This window comes from Cotesia glomerata, linkage group LG6, assembly GCF_020080835.1.
Source record: "Cotesia glomerata isolate CgM1 linkage group LG6, MPM_Cglom_v2.3, whole genome shotgun sequence".
NCBI classification, from domain to species: Eukaryota; Metazoa; Arthropoda; class Insecta; order Hymenoptera; family Braconidae; genus Cotesia; species Cotesia glomerata.
This window is the reverse complement of record NC_058163.1, coordinates 8468907-8481966: the sequence shown is the minus strand read 5'-3', so window position 1 is coordinate 8481966 and position 13060 is coordinate 8468907. Positions and strand designations below refer to the sequence as shown.

Genomic DNA, 13060 nt, shown 5'->3' with positions numbered 1-13060 from the left:
TCTTTGACCAAAAAGTTTTTTCTGTGTACTTTTACAACTCAAATAACAACTCAAAATATACCTGCGAATAATTATCGATAAAACTTAATAGTTCATCTTTTTGTTTAATAGTATATTAGCCACTATCTTATCGTTGATGCCAGCGTTATATTTGGATGTGTTGATTTTATTCCAACCGATTTTAAATCGATTAAAAAATGGAACGTTCGGACCTGATTGTACTGGCCAGTAAGCTTCAAAAGCGCCTTTTATGACAAGTTCAATTACATGATGACGACAGGGTAACCATATAAGCTTTCGTTTCAGAATTTTCTCAAGCTCTACGCCAGCGCCATGATGAATTCCTATAGATTAGAAAGATAAAGATTTGATTAGAAACATGAATGGCAAATCAAGTGATTTTTTATTTTGAACTATATTACTTCCATAAATTCTGAAAATATAACAATCAGTGGAGTTAATTTTTGTAATAAAGTTTATTTTTAAATATTATCATCTGACCACAGAAAACTTTATTTTTGGCAAAAATCAACTTGTCGGTTTTAGAGGTTTTTAATTGGAATATTGAAAAATAATTGTGAAAAGATCTTAAGTATAATTTTTCTCTACTTTTTCAAATCTGAGCTTTTCAAGTAAATAAGACTAATAATTAAAATTTACCCGTATTGGTTGCTGCAGTATCAAAGCATATCGCTTTTTATGTAATTACTGACACCCCATTGCTCCATAGTTGAGTATACAGCTAAAGCTTGCTCAATCCCAGATCCTGAATTAATTTTTTGGAATACCCAATAGCTGTTCACTGCCAGACGATGTTAAAAGCACCGGAAGCCTATCTACTGTTTCTGTCCCAACAATATCACTTAGCAGTTTACCATCCCAATGGACCACATAATTGTCATTGAATTTTAAGTCTTCTTTTAAGCCTTTAGCAATTTCTTTCCGATGAATTATACGCTGTCGTTGAATAGTTTTATAACTCAAATTTACATTCCGAGTATCGAATCCCACACTTTTTAAAGTAGCTGCCAAAACATATGTGGCGCTTCGGCTACTTACATTACCACGATCCAGTGCAGCAGCTAATTCTGGCGTCATAATATTAATTTTGGTGTCCGTTTTGCTGTTAAAAATCTGTTTCAAAGTTAGACACATTTGAATTTTGACTCATAAATGAATCTGACTTTGATTGCAACTCCTGACTAGATGTTGTAGCATCACAATCATCATTACTGTTATAATCACGAGAGGTGTCTTCTGAAAAATATAAATTATTTTGACATTGTTAAATAGAAAATACACTTCTTACAAAAATAAGGGAGCAAGAAAAAATCAAAATATTTGGGGTATTTTCAACAGTCTGTAACTTATAAAAACTATCGTACAACAAATAAAAAAAGCAAATTGCAGCTCTCAGTATTTTATTTTTGGATCTGAGTTCCAAAAATTTTTTATTCTAATCTTAAGAAATCTACCGAGATAAAAATTTTTGAAATTTTTTGGTTTTATTCTTAGCTTATGGATTTGGAAAAAATTTTTTTGATTTAATCTCTATATGGACTGGATATCTTGCTCATTGAGCTTCGATTTGTTAGTTTGAAAACCTCGATTTGAGCATTTCTCGCTGAGATATCGGCGTTTTAATGAAAAAAGACCATTCTGTCTTTGATTATCAATACCTCAGCAACCAATGATCGTAAAGAAAATTCAAGATGGGTTTTGAAAACTTGGATGAATTTTCTACAAGAATTAGCCATTGATTTTTTGAAAAAAAATTTTTTTTTAATCATTACATGAATTTAAAAAGCAACAAAAAAGGGCTTTTCGTAGTTTTTTAAAAAATCAATTGCCTAATCAAAATTTGCTGCAATTTCCTTTTTTTTTATTTACTGTACGATAATTTTTTCACAAGTTACAGCCTGTTGGAAATCCTCCGAATACTTGGATTTCTTTCTTACTTCCTTAATTTTGTAAGAGTATGATAAAATTACACAATTGTGTGTAAAGTTTGCAAGGCAATTAAATACTAAAATATTATTTTTATATACAAAAGATGCAAAAAATAAGTTATAAAATTGTCAATCTTAACATAATTTAAGTTAATTGTACATAAAACAAGATTATATTCTATGCCATATACATCTTAGGAAAACCTGAGATTTTTAGAGCGTGAAAATAATTTCATTGGCCTAAAACAATTCGATTTGAATCAAATTATTTTAGTTTTCTTAGATATATTTTCATCAGTTGAGAAAATTGATTCTTTATTGAAGAATTTTTTTCTTACTTTGTGTAAAACTTAAAAATTTATTGAATATAATAATTTAGATAAGTATTTATTCATTAGAACATAGTAACTTATTATTAGCACGGTACAAAATAGTTATTTTGACTTTATTAAACTATTATTAATGAATACGTACCTATCGCCTCTATTTCCATTATTTCTTCGTGTTTTCGTCTGAGATATTATTATTATTTTCTTGCAGATTTGAAGACATTGGAAGTTGAAAATCAATATTATTATTTCTATCGAAACCTTTTAAACTATTCTTCCCAGCGATGTCAAATAATTGTTCGAGTTTTTCAAAGCTATTTTCTCTTTGTTTTTGAGCACGTGATTTTTTGCGATTGCACAGTAAATATTTCCACTTTTTGAAAATACTAATTATTTTTCTTTACAATGTTGCAAAAACCAGAAGTTGAAATCTGCAAATTATTCCAGCAGTCTTGAACGACACTAGCAGTTTTTGAAGCACTATCATAAATTTTTAATTTGAGAACTTTATGTTGATAAAAAAATAATGATAAAACTTCTTTGACAGTCGGAAGCTTACGGTTATTAATTTTCTCAATAGGAACACCGATTAAATAAGTTTTCTCCAATGACATAGTGGCGAGTTTTTATCAAATCGAACTTAAACGTTACAAAGTAACGTAATGAAACAATTCACAAACACAGAATTAACTAAACGCTTAATTTGTAATACTGAAACAATTAGATACCATAAATAAATTCAAACTATCAATTACAATTAAACAATCTAAAGAAATAAAGAAGAAAATTATATACCAAACAATAAATAAATACTTAATGAAAACTCAAATTTGCGTTGACAACGTTTAAGTTACTTTGCACAATGAAGAATAGAATCAAAGTAATTATGCACAAAGAGTATTCATTTTTGAACAATGCAATGATAAAAAGCTTGAGGGGTGGGAGTGAAGAAAGGCTATATTTTTCAGCTTCAGTAATAGATTACGGAAAAGCTCACGATACCTCGCAGCGCTTTGGCGTGAAGAAAGGCAGCGCTGTAGCGTATAACAATCAAGGTCATTTTCCGATCAAAAGGAAATCAAAGTTATTATACACGGATAGTATTCCCTTTTTGAAAAGCGCAATAATAGAAGCAAGGTGGTGGGAGAAAGGAAGGCTATGTTTTCAGCTTCGGTAACAGATTACGGAAAAGCTCACGATAACTCGCAGCGCTGTAACGTGAAACTTTCAAGGTCATTTTCAGGTGGTCGACTTCGCTAATAAACACTTACAAATGTAATCGTGGAGGGAGAGTAAAATTAAATTCTCGTTGACATTAAAAAGGACAAAACAACAAGAGGGCTAAAAACGGAAGTTTAAAAGTGTAAGTTTATAGAAAAAATATATCCCTATACAAATAAATAATTTATAATAAAGGGACCGAATTTATTTTACTATTGGAGTTAGTTAAATACAGTAAAAATGAATTTATGTCGATAATTAATCGTTAAAAAAGCAAAAATAATACATTGGTAAATTATGATTCTATAAAAAAATTTAGTCTTCCAACAAAAAAAAATTATTCTCAATATTAAAGTCATAAATTTTTCAATCAAAAGGAAAAAATCATGTGTAACGCGAAAAAAACGATAAATTATTTTTGAATTTAACTTCAACGTCGAATAACTTTGAAAGGAGTGAATTTAATCAAAAATGTTAAGAGACCTTTTTTGTAGAGCATTAAATTTCCTTTGAAAATAAGTATTTTAAATTGTAAAAATATTGATATTTCTGGTAGCTACAAAAATCCAAAATTGAAACGCAAAATTGAAAAAATAAATCTTTGTTTAAGGCATGATTACAAAGGAAACGGCTTGTTTTACAGTAATTTACAAAGATAACTTTTTTAGGAAATTTAATTTCCTATAAGAATACATATCGCTAAAATTTTTCAGATTGATAATTAACGAATTTTGAGTAAAAAATGCGATTACTGTTGAAAATCAATAGTCGTAACGATACACCCCTTAATATTATTATTAAGGACTCAAACTTGCACAATAATTTTTTATCATCATGAATGATATTTTCACAGTATCGATAGAAAAAAAAAAATAGTCAGTTTTTGGCCCAGTCTAATATATATATATATATATATATATATATATATATATATATATATATATATATCTGTTAATTATCTGTTGGTATAAAAGTGATATTATCTATAAATTTCTAATGTAAAACTAAATATTAATAAGAATTAAACCAAATGTTGTTCCCAAATTTTATGTTTAAGTTAAAATTAATTGATTTTAATGTACTTAAGTATTACAGTGATGAAAAAAATATAAATATACTTGTATTTTCATACCAATGCTTTTTCATTAATTGTTTTTTTTTATCTGATTTCAGACAAATTAAATTTTATAACAATTATGTTATTTAATATTTATCATTTTAAAAATACTATTTACAATTTTTTTATAAGACCATTAGTCTTGCTGTTTGAATAATGGCTTTTGAACATTTATTATAGCACATATAACTGAAAGAATTTCATCAATATGAGGTAAGAGTGATACAGGCACTTTAGAGAGAATATTGAAATCTTTTATTCTTTGATTTACTCGTTCAATATGAATTCTTACTGAAGCAATATTATATGTTTCTTCGACTTCTTCTGGCGTAAATTGATCCTTACGACAAAACGGAGGCATTACAAAGATCGCATTTTTTTCTTCTACCTGACTTTGTATTTGCGGGAAACCTTTATCCGCAAGTACAACATCTCCGGGCTCGATTAAATCAATTAACCCGCAATCATTTGTAATGAAACAATCACCAGCACGTCCACCATAACACTTTGACAGGAAACTAATAAATCCATTTGGAGTACATCCAACTAAAAATTTCACTGTGTGATGATGTTTGTAATCAGAGTACATTAAAACTCTGTGTTTAACTTCTGGTGGTACCTCAGTATTTACTTCTGTGCAATCAATAATAACACGTGTTTCCGGGTAATGTAGTTTAAATGCTTCAGGAAGTGCTGCTTGTACTGTTGCTTTAGATGGCCAAAATATAAAGTTCTTCATTGCAATATTCAGCTGTCGTAGATTATGTATGAAGATGCGATGGATAGTAGTGCGATGTATATTGAATAAGACAGATAGTGCAGTATATGTCAAACCGGTTTTGAGTTTCATTAAAGTAATCAATAGCTTGGTTTTTTTATCAACCTTGTAAGTTTTACCATCTGGAATAAGATTTAAGAGAAACGAAAATAAAGCTAATGTAACACCAGTTAAACTACTCATAGTCTCATCATTGTTGACAGAAGTAAATCCATGGAAACCTTGGCAGTTTGCTTTTATAGATTCAATATCGATAGGATCACAACTTGAATCCTGGACGTTCTTTCTCATAACCGGTATCGAAGCTTCACACATTTTATCTACCATTTTTTTTACAGATAAATTGACTTGTACTGCAGCTGTACTTACACCGTTACGATGATCTAAATTGCAGAAAAAATATGAATAATCATCAGTCGAATGATCCGGTAAGTCTTCAGTTTGACAACTGATACTTCTATGTACTGAATGATGATTATTCAAAACATTTGTTTCACGAAGTAACTGTTCTTGAACTGGAATTTCTACAGTGTCTTCCTCCATTCTTATGTCACTAGTCTTATTATTGTTATAATTATTTTCAAGAGTACTATTGTTTTTTACACTTTCACTTATGTTGTCAATCACCATTATCACCTCGTTGTTATTATTTTTGTATGTTTGGCGTTTTTTTAAACGCTCAAATCGTTTCAAGGATTGTGTTGATTTTTTAGTAATCTCCTTCTTCGGAAAAATAGAAGGAACACACGATGGATGAAGTGGATGCTCCGATTTCGTATTATTTATAAAATGAGCACTACAAATTCTTGTATTTTTATTAGGGTCCCAGTCTTTCGGATTTTTGCTGAAATAGAAAAAATTAAAGGTTAGATTTATGTAATTCAATTTATATTTATTTATTGATTGTTATCTACTTCACATAAACTAAAATTCAACAGATCTTTTCTATACTGTTTTAACAGAAATATTAATTATTTATTAAAATTATTCATTACTTACACATAATTTTTTACTGCATTTATCCATTTCATACGTTTCTCGTCTTTCCACGAGACACCAATAGTGGTTAACGGAAAACGATAAAATTTCACAGGTAAATTTATATGCCGCTTTGAGCGAGACTTTTCTGTACAGCCTTTTACACAACACGATTTTATTGATAAAGACATCGTGAATAATTTCAAAATTTATTTCAATAAAAGTAAATAAACAATTTATCACGTACACTACTGGTTAATATTTTTGCCCATAAGTTTACAATTTCTATCACCAGTTGGCGTGAAGGTCTAGAGGCTCGGTCCCTATCGAGAAGATTTTTTCCTACTTAAATTCGTTACCAATATCAGAAAAATATGGTTGGTAGCTTATTCATTCTGGAATGGCATCCAGAGAAAGACGTGTTTTCGATTTATTCCCCGATAAAAAATTACAATTATTATTATTAAAAAACCGGATGGAAAAGTGGAGGGGGGTCCAGTTTTTTAAGCAAATTTTCGAAAAGTATAAGTGATAGCACAAATATTAAAAAAGGTTCCTCAAGAACAGGAAATTATTAATATAAAAGTTCACGGTTTCCGAAATCGTTAATTTTAACACAGAAACCGGTGTACTTTCAGCAATACCAATAGCGGTGTAAATATTTTTTTTTCGCTGAGTTAAAGCGGTGTGATACATTTTCTGGTGTTAAATATATTTTAATTAAAATATATGTTTTTTCTAACTAAATGTTTTATATTTAATAATTAGAAATAAATAATAATAAAAATTATAGAATGGGTAAAAATTAATATTAAAATATTTTTTACATAAAAAAATATAAATTCAGTATTATCCATGGTTTTTAGAATATATAATTTGGTAATTGTATATAAAGGTGAGGCTACAGTTTTTTTGAAACACGAAATCAAAACAAAAATTTTTTTACCAATTATTTACTTTATTTTCCTTCAATTTTATGAGAAACTGGATAATTTAAATCGAGAAAAAAGCGAAAAAATGTCAATTTTTCAATTGAAAAAAAGAAATGAAATTATTATTTTTCTGGGTTGGTTGATTGAAATTGTGCAGTTTTCGATATACAAGATAATAAAGTAATTAAATAAACCGAAATATCAGTATTCGATTATTAAATTCTCGACCATGCAAGAGCATTTTTTATTTTTGACTTTTCAAAAGGAGATTCTACTAGGTTTAACGATGTTAATAGGCTGAAGTTACATTTTTATCATAAATCCGCCGCGGGAATAAGCAAAAAAAAAAAAAAAAAAAAACCCCCCGACTGTTTTTATTTTTCGCTTTTTTATGGTTGAAAAATAGTGGATTCCCTCTTCTATTTAATTATCATGTAGCAAGCACCGATGAAACCTTTACTCCAAAAAGTTTCGTGTGTGAAGAATTCAAGTTTGAATTTCACTTCACCTATAGGTTTCTTGGCATGCCAAGAAACTTATTTTAATTAATTCTTAATATTCTCTCTGTACAGAGTAACTGTACACCGCTGTAACACCTACATTACACCGGTTTAACGCCGAATTTTAAACACCGCAGAGAAACGTTTTAACACCGGTTTTAATCCATCGGTGTGACTGCGGTGTTGAAATAAGTCTTTTTTAACACAGCTTTTTTTTTACAGTGTAGCTTCAATATTTAAAATTTTAATTTAACATAGAAAATAGGCTGCTTCCGCGTGGCAGTTTCATAAAGCGCGCACCGTTACTGTGCTGGATTGTAGCTCTTAAATAATTTTTTTTAGCAACTAAATATTAATTTAAGAATTTGAAGTAATTCAGGTATTATTTAGACACTCCATTAAAATATAATCCCGCAATAAAAAAAAGTTATTTCACTATTTTTTAAAAAGTTAGGTTATTGTTAATTAACTGTTTTTTTTTGCGGGTCACCATAGCTATAAAACACCGTACAAAAATTTAAAAAATTGAGTAAAAAATTTATTTGTTCATTGGAGCCGTTCCCGAATCAAAATTGAGCTCGAAAAATCTTATGTCTGCACACTTCCGCAGAAGGGACATACACTTTAAAATTTTGGAGATCTATACAAGCCCGCACATAGCCGGCATAGTGAACTTTTTGGGATACACAAACAGATACACAAGTCCGCACAAGGGATGCACACAGTATATTAAGCCAAAAAATCTAGAAATATACACGGATATACCTGGGGCGCACATAGTATTTTAAGCCTTAAATAGTAAATTCCGAAACACAAATTTCTCAAAATCTTATATTTTTATTATCTATGAAATCATGTAAAATTTAATTTTTGGAAAAAGAATTTTTTTTTTTTTTATTTTCATTAGTACTATATTTTGAAATTTAATTTTGATTCATGAAACAATATCGAATTATTTGATGAAAAATACTGATGTGTGCGCTGCTGGATTTGAACCCGGGTCCCCTTGGTGGCCAGTCTGATACTTTACTTACTGTTCCATGGTGCGTGAGATTACTAGCATGACTCAATTGATTGACTTGAGCTTAGACAACTATTTTTATGAGTTTTATAAAATTATATTAAATAAGTTCTATAAAAGGTTTTAGCTTTATAAATTTTCAGAGAATCGTTACCGCTATAATAACATTAATTCGATAAAATTTGATTAATTTTGATAAAATTTTTTGAAGTTTTACGGAACTTCATAAAATCTAGCAATTGCGTGTTGTAAGAATGAATCAATTTTACTAAAATTTTATAATATTTCAAAAATTTAAGATACTATATCTCGATCGATTGATAATAAAAAATTTGTAGATTCTTATAAAATTTTATAAAATATTTACAAAATAACATAAAAGTTTGTGAAAGTTTGATTAAAATTCGTACAATGTCATAAAAAACGTTTACCCCGAATTTAATGTATGTGATTTAACAAACTATATACATTATTTACACTTTGAAAAGAAAAACGGAATTGTAATTATTTCTTTTTGAAAACTATTTAACGATTGAATGTTTAATTTTTAAATTTTAATTTTATAAAACATCATTTTTTTTTAGACTTGGTATGTTAAAAAATCCGTTATACTGTGAAAAAATTTCAAGTTCTTCGGAACTTAGAAGATTTTTCATTATGGGCTGAAAAAAATTCTAAGCCCAAAAAAATACAGCTCTGTTTTTTCACTAAATTTAGCTACCCGACTACCTGAAAGTAATAAAGTTGGAACCATTTCGAAACCTAATCCAACTATGAACATGTATTGTTATGCTTCCATCTAGTGGATGTTATTTTTATTTATTGAAAACTTTACTTACTGTAGTTCTTTCGCCCGGGAGTATTAAAATACTCGGTTTCAGTGCGGGAAAGGAATCATTTTTAATAAAAGAATTCTATTTAGACGTTATTTAATTTTGATCAAAATTATTTAGTTGGTTTCAATTTATTATTCAAGTTGACAAAATATTAAAAAGCTTCAAAATATAAAATTAAGGTTTACAATGACGTGATCTTAGCAATCTAAGCTCTCGGTGAGAAGTGTCGTTACATAGTTTTTCCGAAGAGCTTCAAACTCCGTTCTTCTCCCACCATAACTTCCATACATACTTCCACTCTAAGGAATACATAAGCACACACATTTTCTACTACATATATATGATCCTTATATACTAACATGTATTTTCTCTATATCTATATATATTTATTTCAGCCTATCGGCCTGAAAGTTAGACTTCACTAATATACACTTTTAGCGATACAGTCATTATGTTTATTTAACTATTTTTATTAATTTAACAGACCCTTTTAAAATCTATTTATAATAAAATTAACTTATAATTAACTTGAAATTAAATTACAATAAAAATTATAATAAACTATAACATGAAAATATATATATTATATTAAGCTTATGAATAATGTTGGATTAATGTCATTGAGTTTGACTAATTAATAACTTGAATTAAATATTATTTCTATTATTTTTACAATCGGATTTTCCTAATAAAATTATATAAGTCAATTTAATTATTATCATGTATAAAGAATGAGACATTTATCGATTTAATTATAAATTAAACATAATAATTATTAATTATAAATTAAATACAAGATAATAATTATTAAATTATTTTTAACTTAATTTTGCTCAATTAATATATAATATTTTCTATTATATTCACATATATTTATTTATTAATTATATATGTTGCGAGTGCATTAACATTCGGTATTTTTGCAAATTAGATTAAGCTTATTACTAATTTCTATCAATCTATAATCTATTAAAAACTATGAAATAGTTTAAAATGTTAATGTAAAGAGATAAATCGAACAAAAACAGTTTCACTGTAAAAAATCACGCCAAGTCCACGTTCATAAAACTATTAAATAAAAAGAATTTTATTTCTTTACAAAAAGAAATAAAATAAAAAATTGTAAAATCAAGTAACCGATATGAGTTTGTATATGATTTTCGGAAATTAAAAAATTTTATGCTAATTAATTTATTTTATTAATTTTATTAATTAAGAAAGGTAAAATTAAAAAAATGATTAATTAATGAAAAAAATATGATCAATTGATTTTTTATTTATTATTTATCAAAAAATCAAAAATATAAAAACGGTGAGAAAACTTTTTATATATTGGACATAAAAATTCCTATTTAGATTAGTAAAGTTTAACACGTAGTTATATTTTATAATTTTTTCTTAAAAATAAATTTGATTATGTAATACAAATTTTACTTTTATAAAAATACATTTTTTAAAATCTATTTCAGTAACATTAGTAACAATAATAATATACATCTCTTATTAGTTACAAGAAAAAATAAATTCTCTGTATGGCAATAACAATTATAGGAAAGTTATCAAAATAACTTATAGAAATATGTTATAAATAATATAATAGACAAAAGCAAAATAATCTAATTTGAATAGAGCAGGTTTGTTAGGAATTCAGATGATTAAACTTTTTTTTCGTCGTATTAAAGTAAAAATAGTTTTGATTAATTTTGAGAAACATACAGTTTTTATTAACATTCAATGAAACTCTGTATTTGTAACCATCACTACAACATTTTTGTTTTTAAGTGCTTTAATTCTACAGTCAATTTTGACCACAGCATTTCATACTTCCTGTTACAATAATTATATTTGATTATTAAATAAATTTACTGTTAAAATAAACATATGTTATATGCTTGTAAGCGTATACTTGAACATGAGAAATTGCACAGTGTTTTTTTAATAATGCAATTGACATCATATATTTTAATTAAAAGCTGGATGAGTATCTTTTTGTTTTTTCGAGCTTCTAAAAGAAGTATTGGATAATAAAATTGAATGTATCATTAATTATATTATTTATATTAAGTAATATCAAGAGTTAACTTCACTGAAATATACCGAAGTACATGCATTCAGCGTTATTTTAGTTAATTGAGAAACGAAATGGTTTTTTATATTTTGGTTGTGATTTTCTGCAACATTTTTACATAATGACAAACCTTTTTTTTTTTTTTTTCTTCTTCTAAATTAGGAAGTATTAATTGTTTTATTACGTTTTAACGAAGACCTAAAAGAACGGTTACTAACTCAAGGGGTAGGAATATAAAAATATTTAAAAATCCTTCTATATCGTGTCGCCCCCGCAAAGGTTATCATACTTTGGGTATGTTCCGATATGCACTGCGACCACTGTACAGTGTGACACGTCAATTTAGTACTACTGTGAAGCCGTTTCCTTTATAGTTAGTTATACTGGATTTACTATTTAAAACGGAACGCAATCCCGTATACTGTCAGCCGCGATTTTTGACGCAGTATTCAAATGAGTGTATTAAAAGTTTTCTAGTTCATTAAAAAAACTTTGTTGTTGGAGTACTATCAAATTAAAAAATATTTTAATTAATATTAAAATGTAGAATTGAATTTATAATATAATAAAAAGTAAAGTAGTTTTTTATTAAAAAAGAATATAAGTTTTCATTACTTAACTTATATTAACTTTGTATATAACTTAATGTGCAGAGTGTTATGTAGAGTAAAATTTAGGAGTTTTTTTAAAAAAAATAATGATTGATTACTATAAACGAAAAAAAATTACAGGTAATGGAGTATCCAGTAATTGGAATAGTACTTGTTGGTGCAGTTCGAAATTTATTGGAATCTTCAGACGAAGATGATTCTAGCGATGATGAAGATTTCATCTATTGTTTTGGAAATCGTACAGGACAAGGTTATCATTCCAAGAACTCCAAAATTATAAGTCGAAAATACATGGTTTTTTCGAATGACTGATGAAAACTTTTAAAAGTCCTGTTTTCGGTAAGACATGTATTTTTACCCAATTAACTGAGTGATAATTATTTTTCAAAACTTAAATATTTAAATTATTGTTAATTTCTAATATTACATCTTTACATTTGTAAATCAATTATAGTATGAGGCGCGAAACTTTTTGAATTTCTTATAAATTTACTCGGACCCGACTTACAAAAACAATCTGTCCACTTTGGCAGACATCCTATTTCTGTCGAAAAACAGCTTCTTCTGAGTATTTGGACCATGGCAACACCAGATTCTTACAGGTACATTATTCACGTTCCTTTAATCTTACTCTAAAGATCTTCAAAAGAGTTGAAAATTGATGTTCAATAGAATAGCTTACTATTTTTATTAATTTTACAAGATCAGTATGTGATCGTT

At 27.5% G+C, this 13060-nt stretch overlaps 1 protein-coding gene and 1 long non-coding RNA gene across 2 annotated transcripts; one reads left to right on the top strand and one right to left on the bottom strand.

The window, feature by feature from the left end:
* Positions 1-4752: 4752 nt before the first annotated feature.
* LOC123267857 lies at positions 4753-6649 on the bottom strand. The gene is made up of 2 exons (XM_044732742.1): positions 6394-6649; positions 4753-6238 (listed from the first exon to the last, which is right to left on the bottom strand). The coding sequence occupies exons 1-2, from the start codon at positions 6561-6563 to the stop codon at positions 4753-4755; spliced, it is 1656 nt and encodes a 551-aa protein (XP_044588677.1). The 5' UTR covers positions 6564-6649.
* Positions 6650-12421: 5772 nt separating this feature from the next.
* LOC123266924 lies at positions 12422-13060 on the top strand. The gene is made up of 3 exons (XR_006509908.1): positions 12422-12590; positions 12795-12942; positions 13044-13060. It is a non-coding gene; the product is annotated as an uncharacterized LOC123266924 (long non-coding RNA).

Excerpts from the sequence above, each read along its gene's own strand:
- LOC123267857 (XM_044732742.1), bottom strand. The coding sequence starts at position 6,563 with ATGTCTTTATCAATAAAATCGTGTTGTGTAAAAGGCTGTACAGAAAAG. Across the intron at positions 6,239-6,393 it reads AATGCAGTAAAAAATTATGT|CAAAAATCCGAAAGACTGGG; the intron begins GTAAGTAATGAA and ends TTTCTATTTCAG.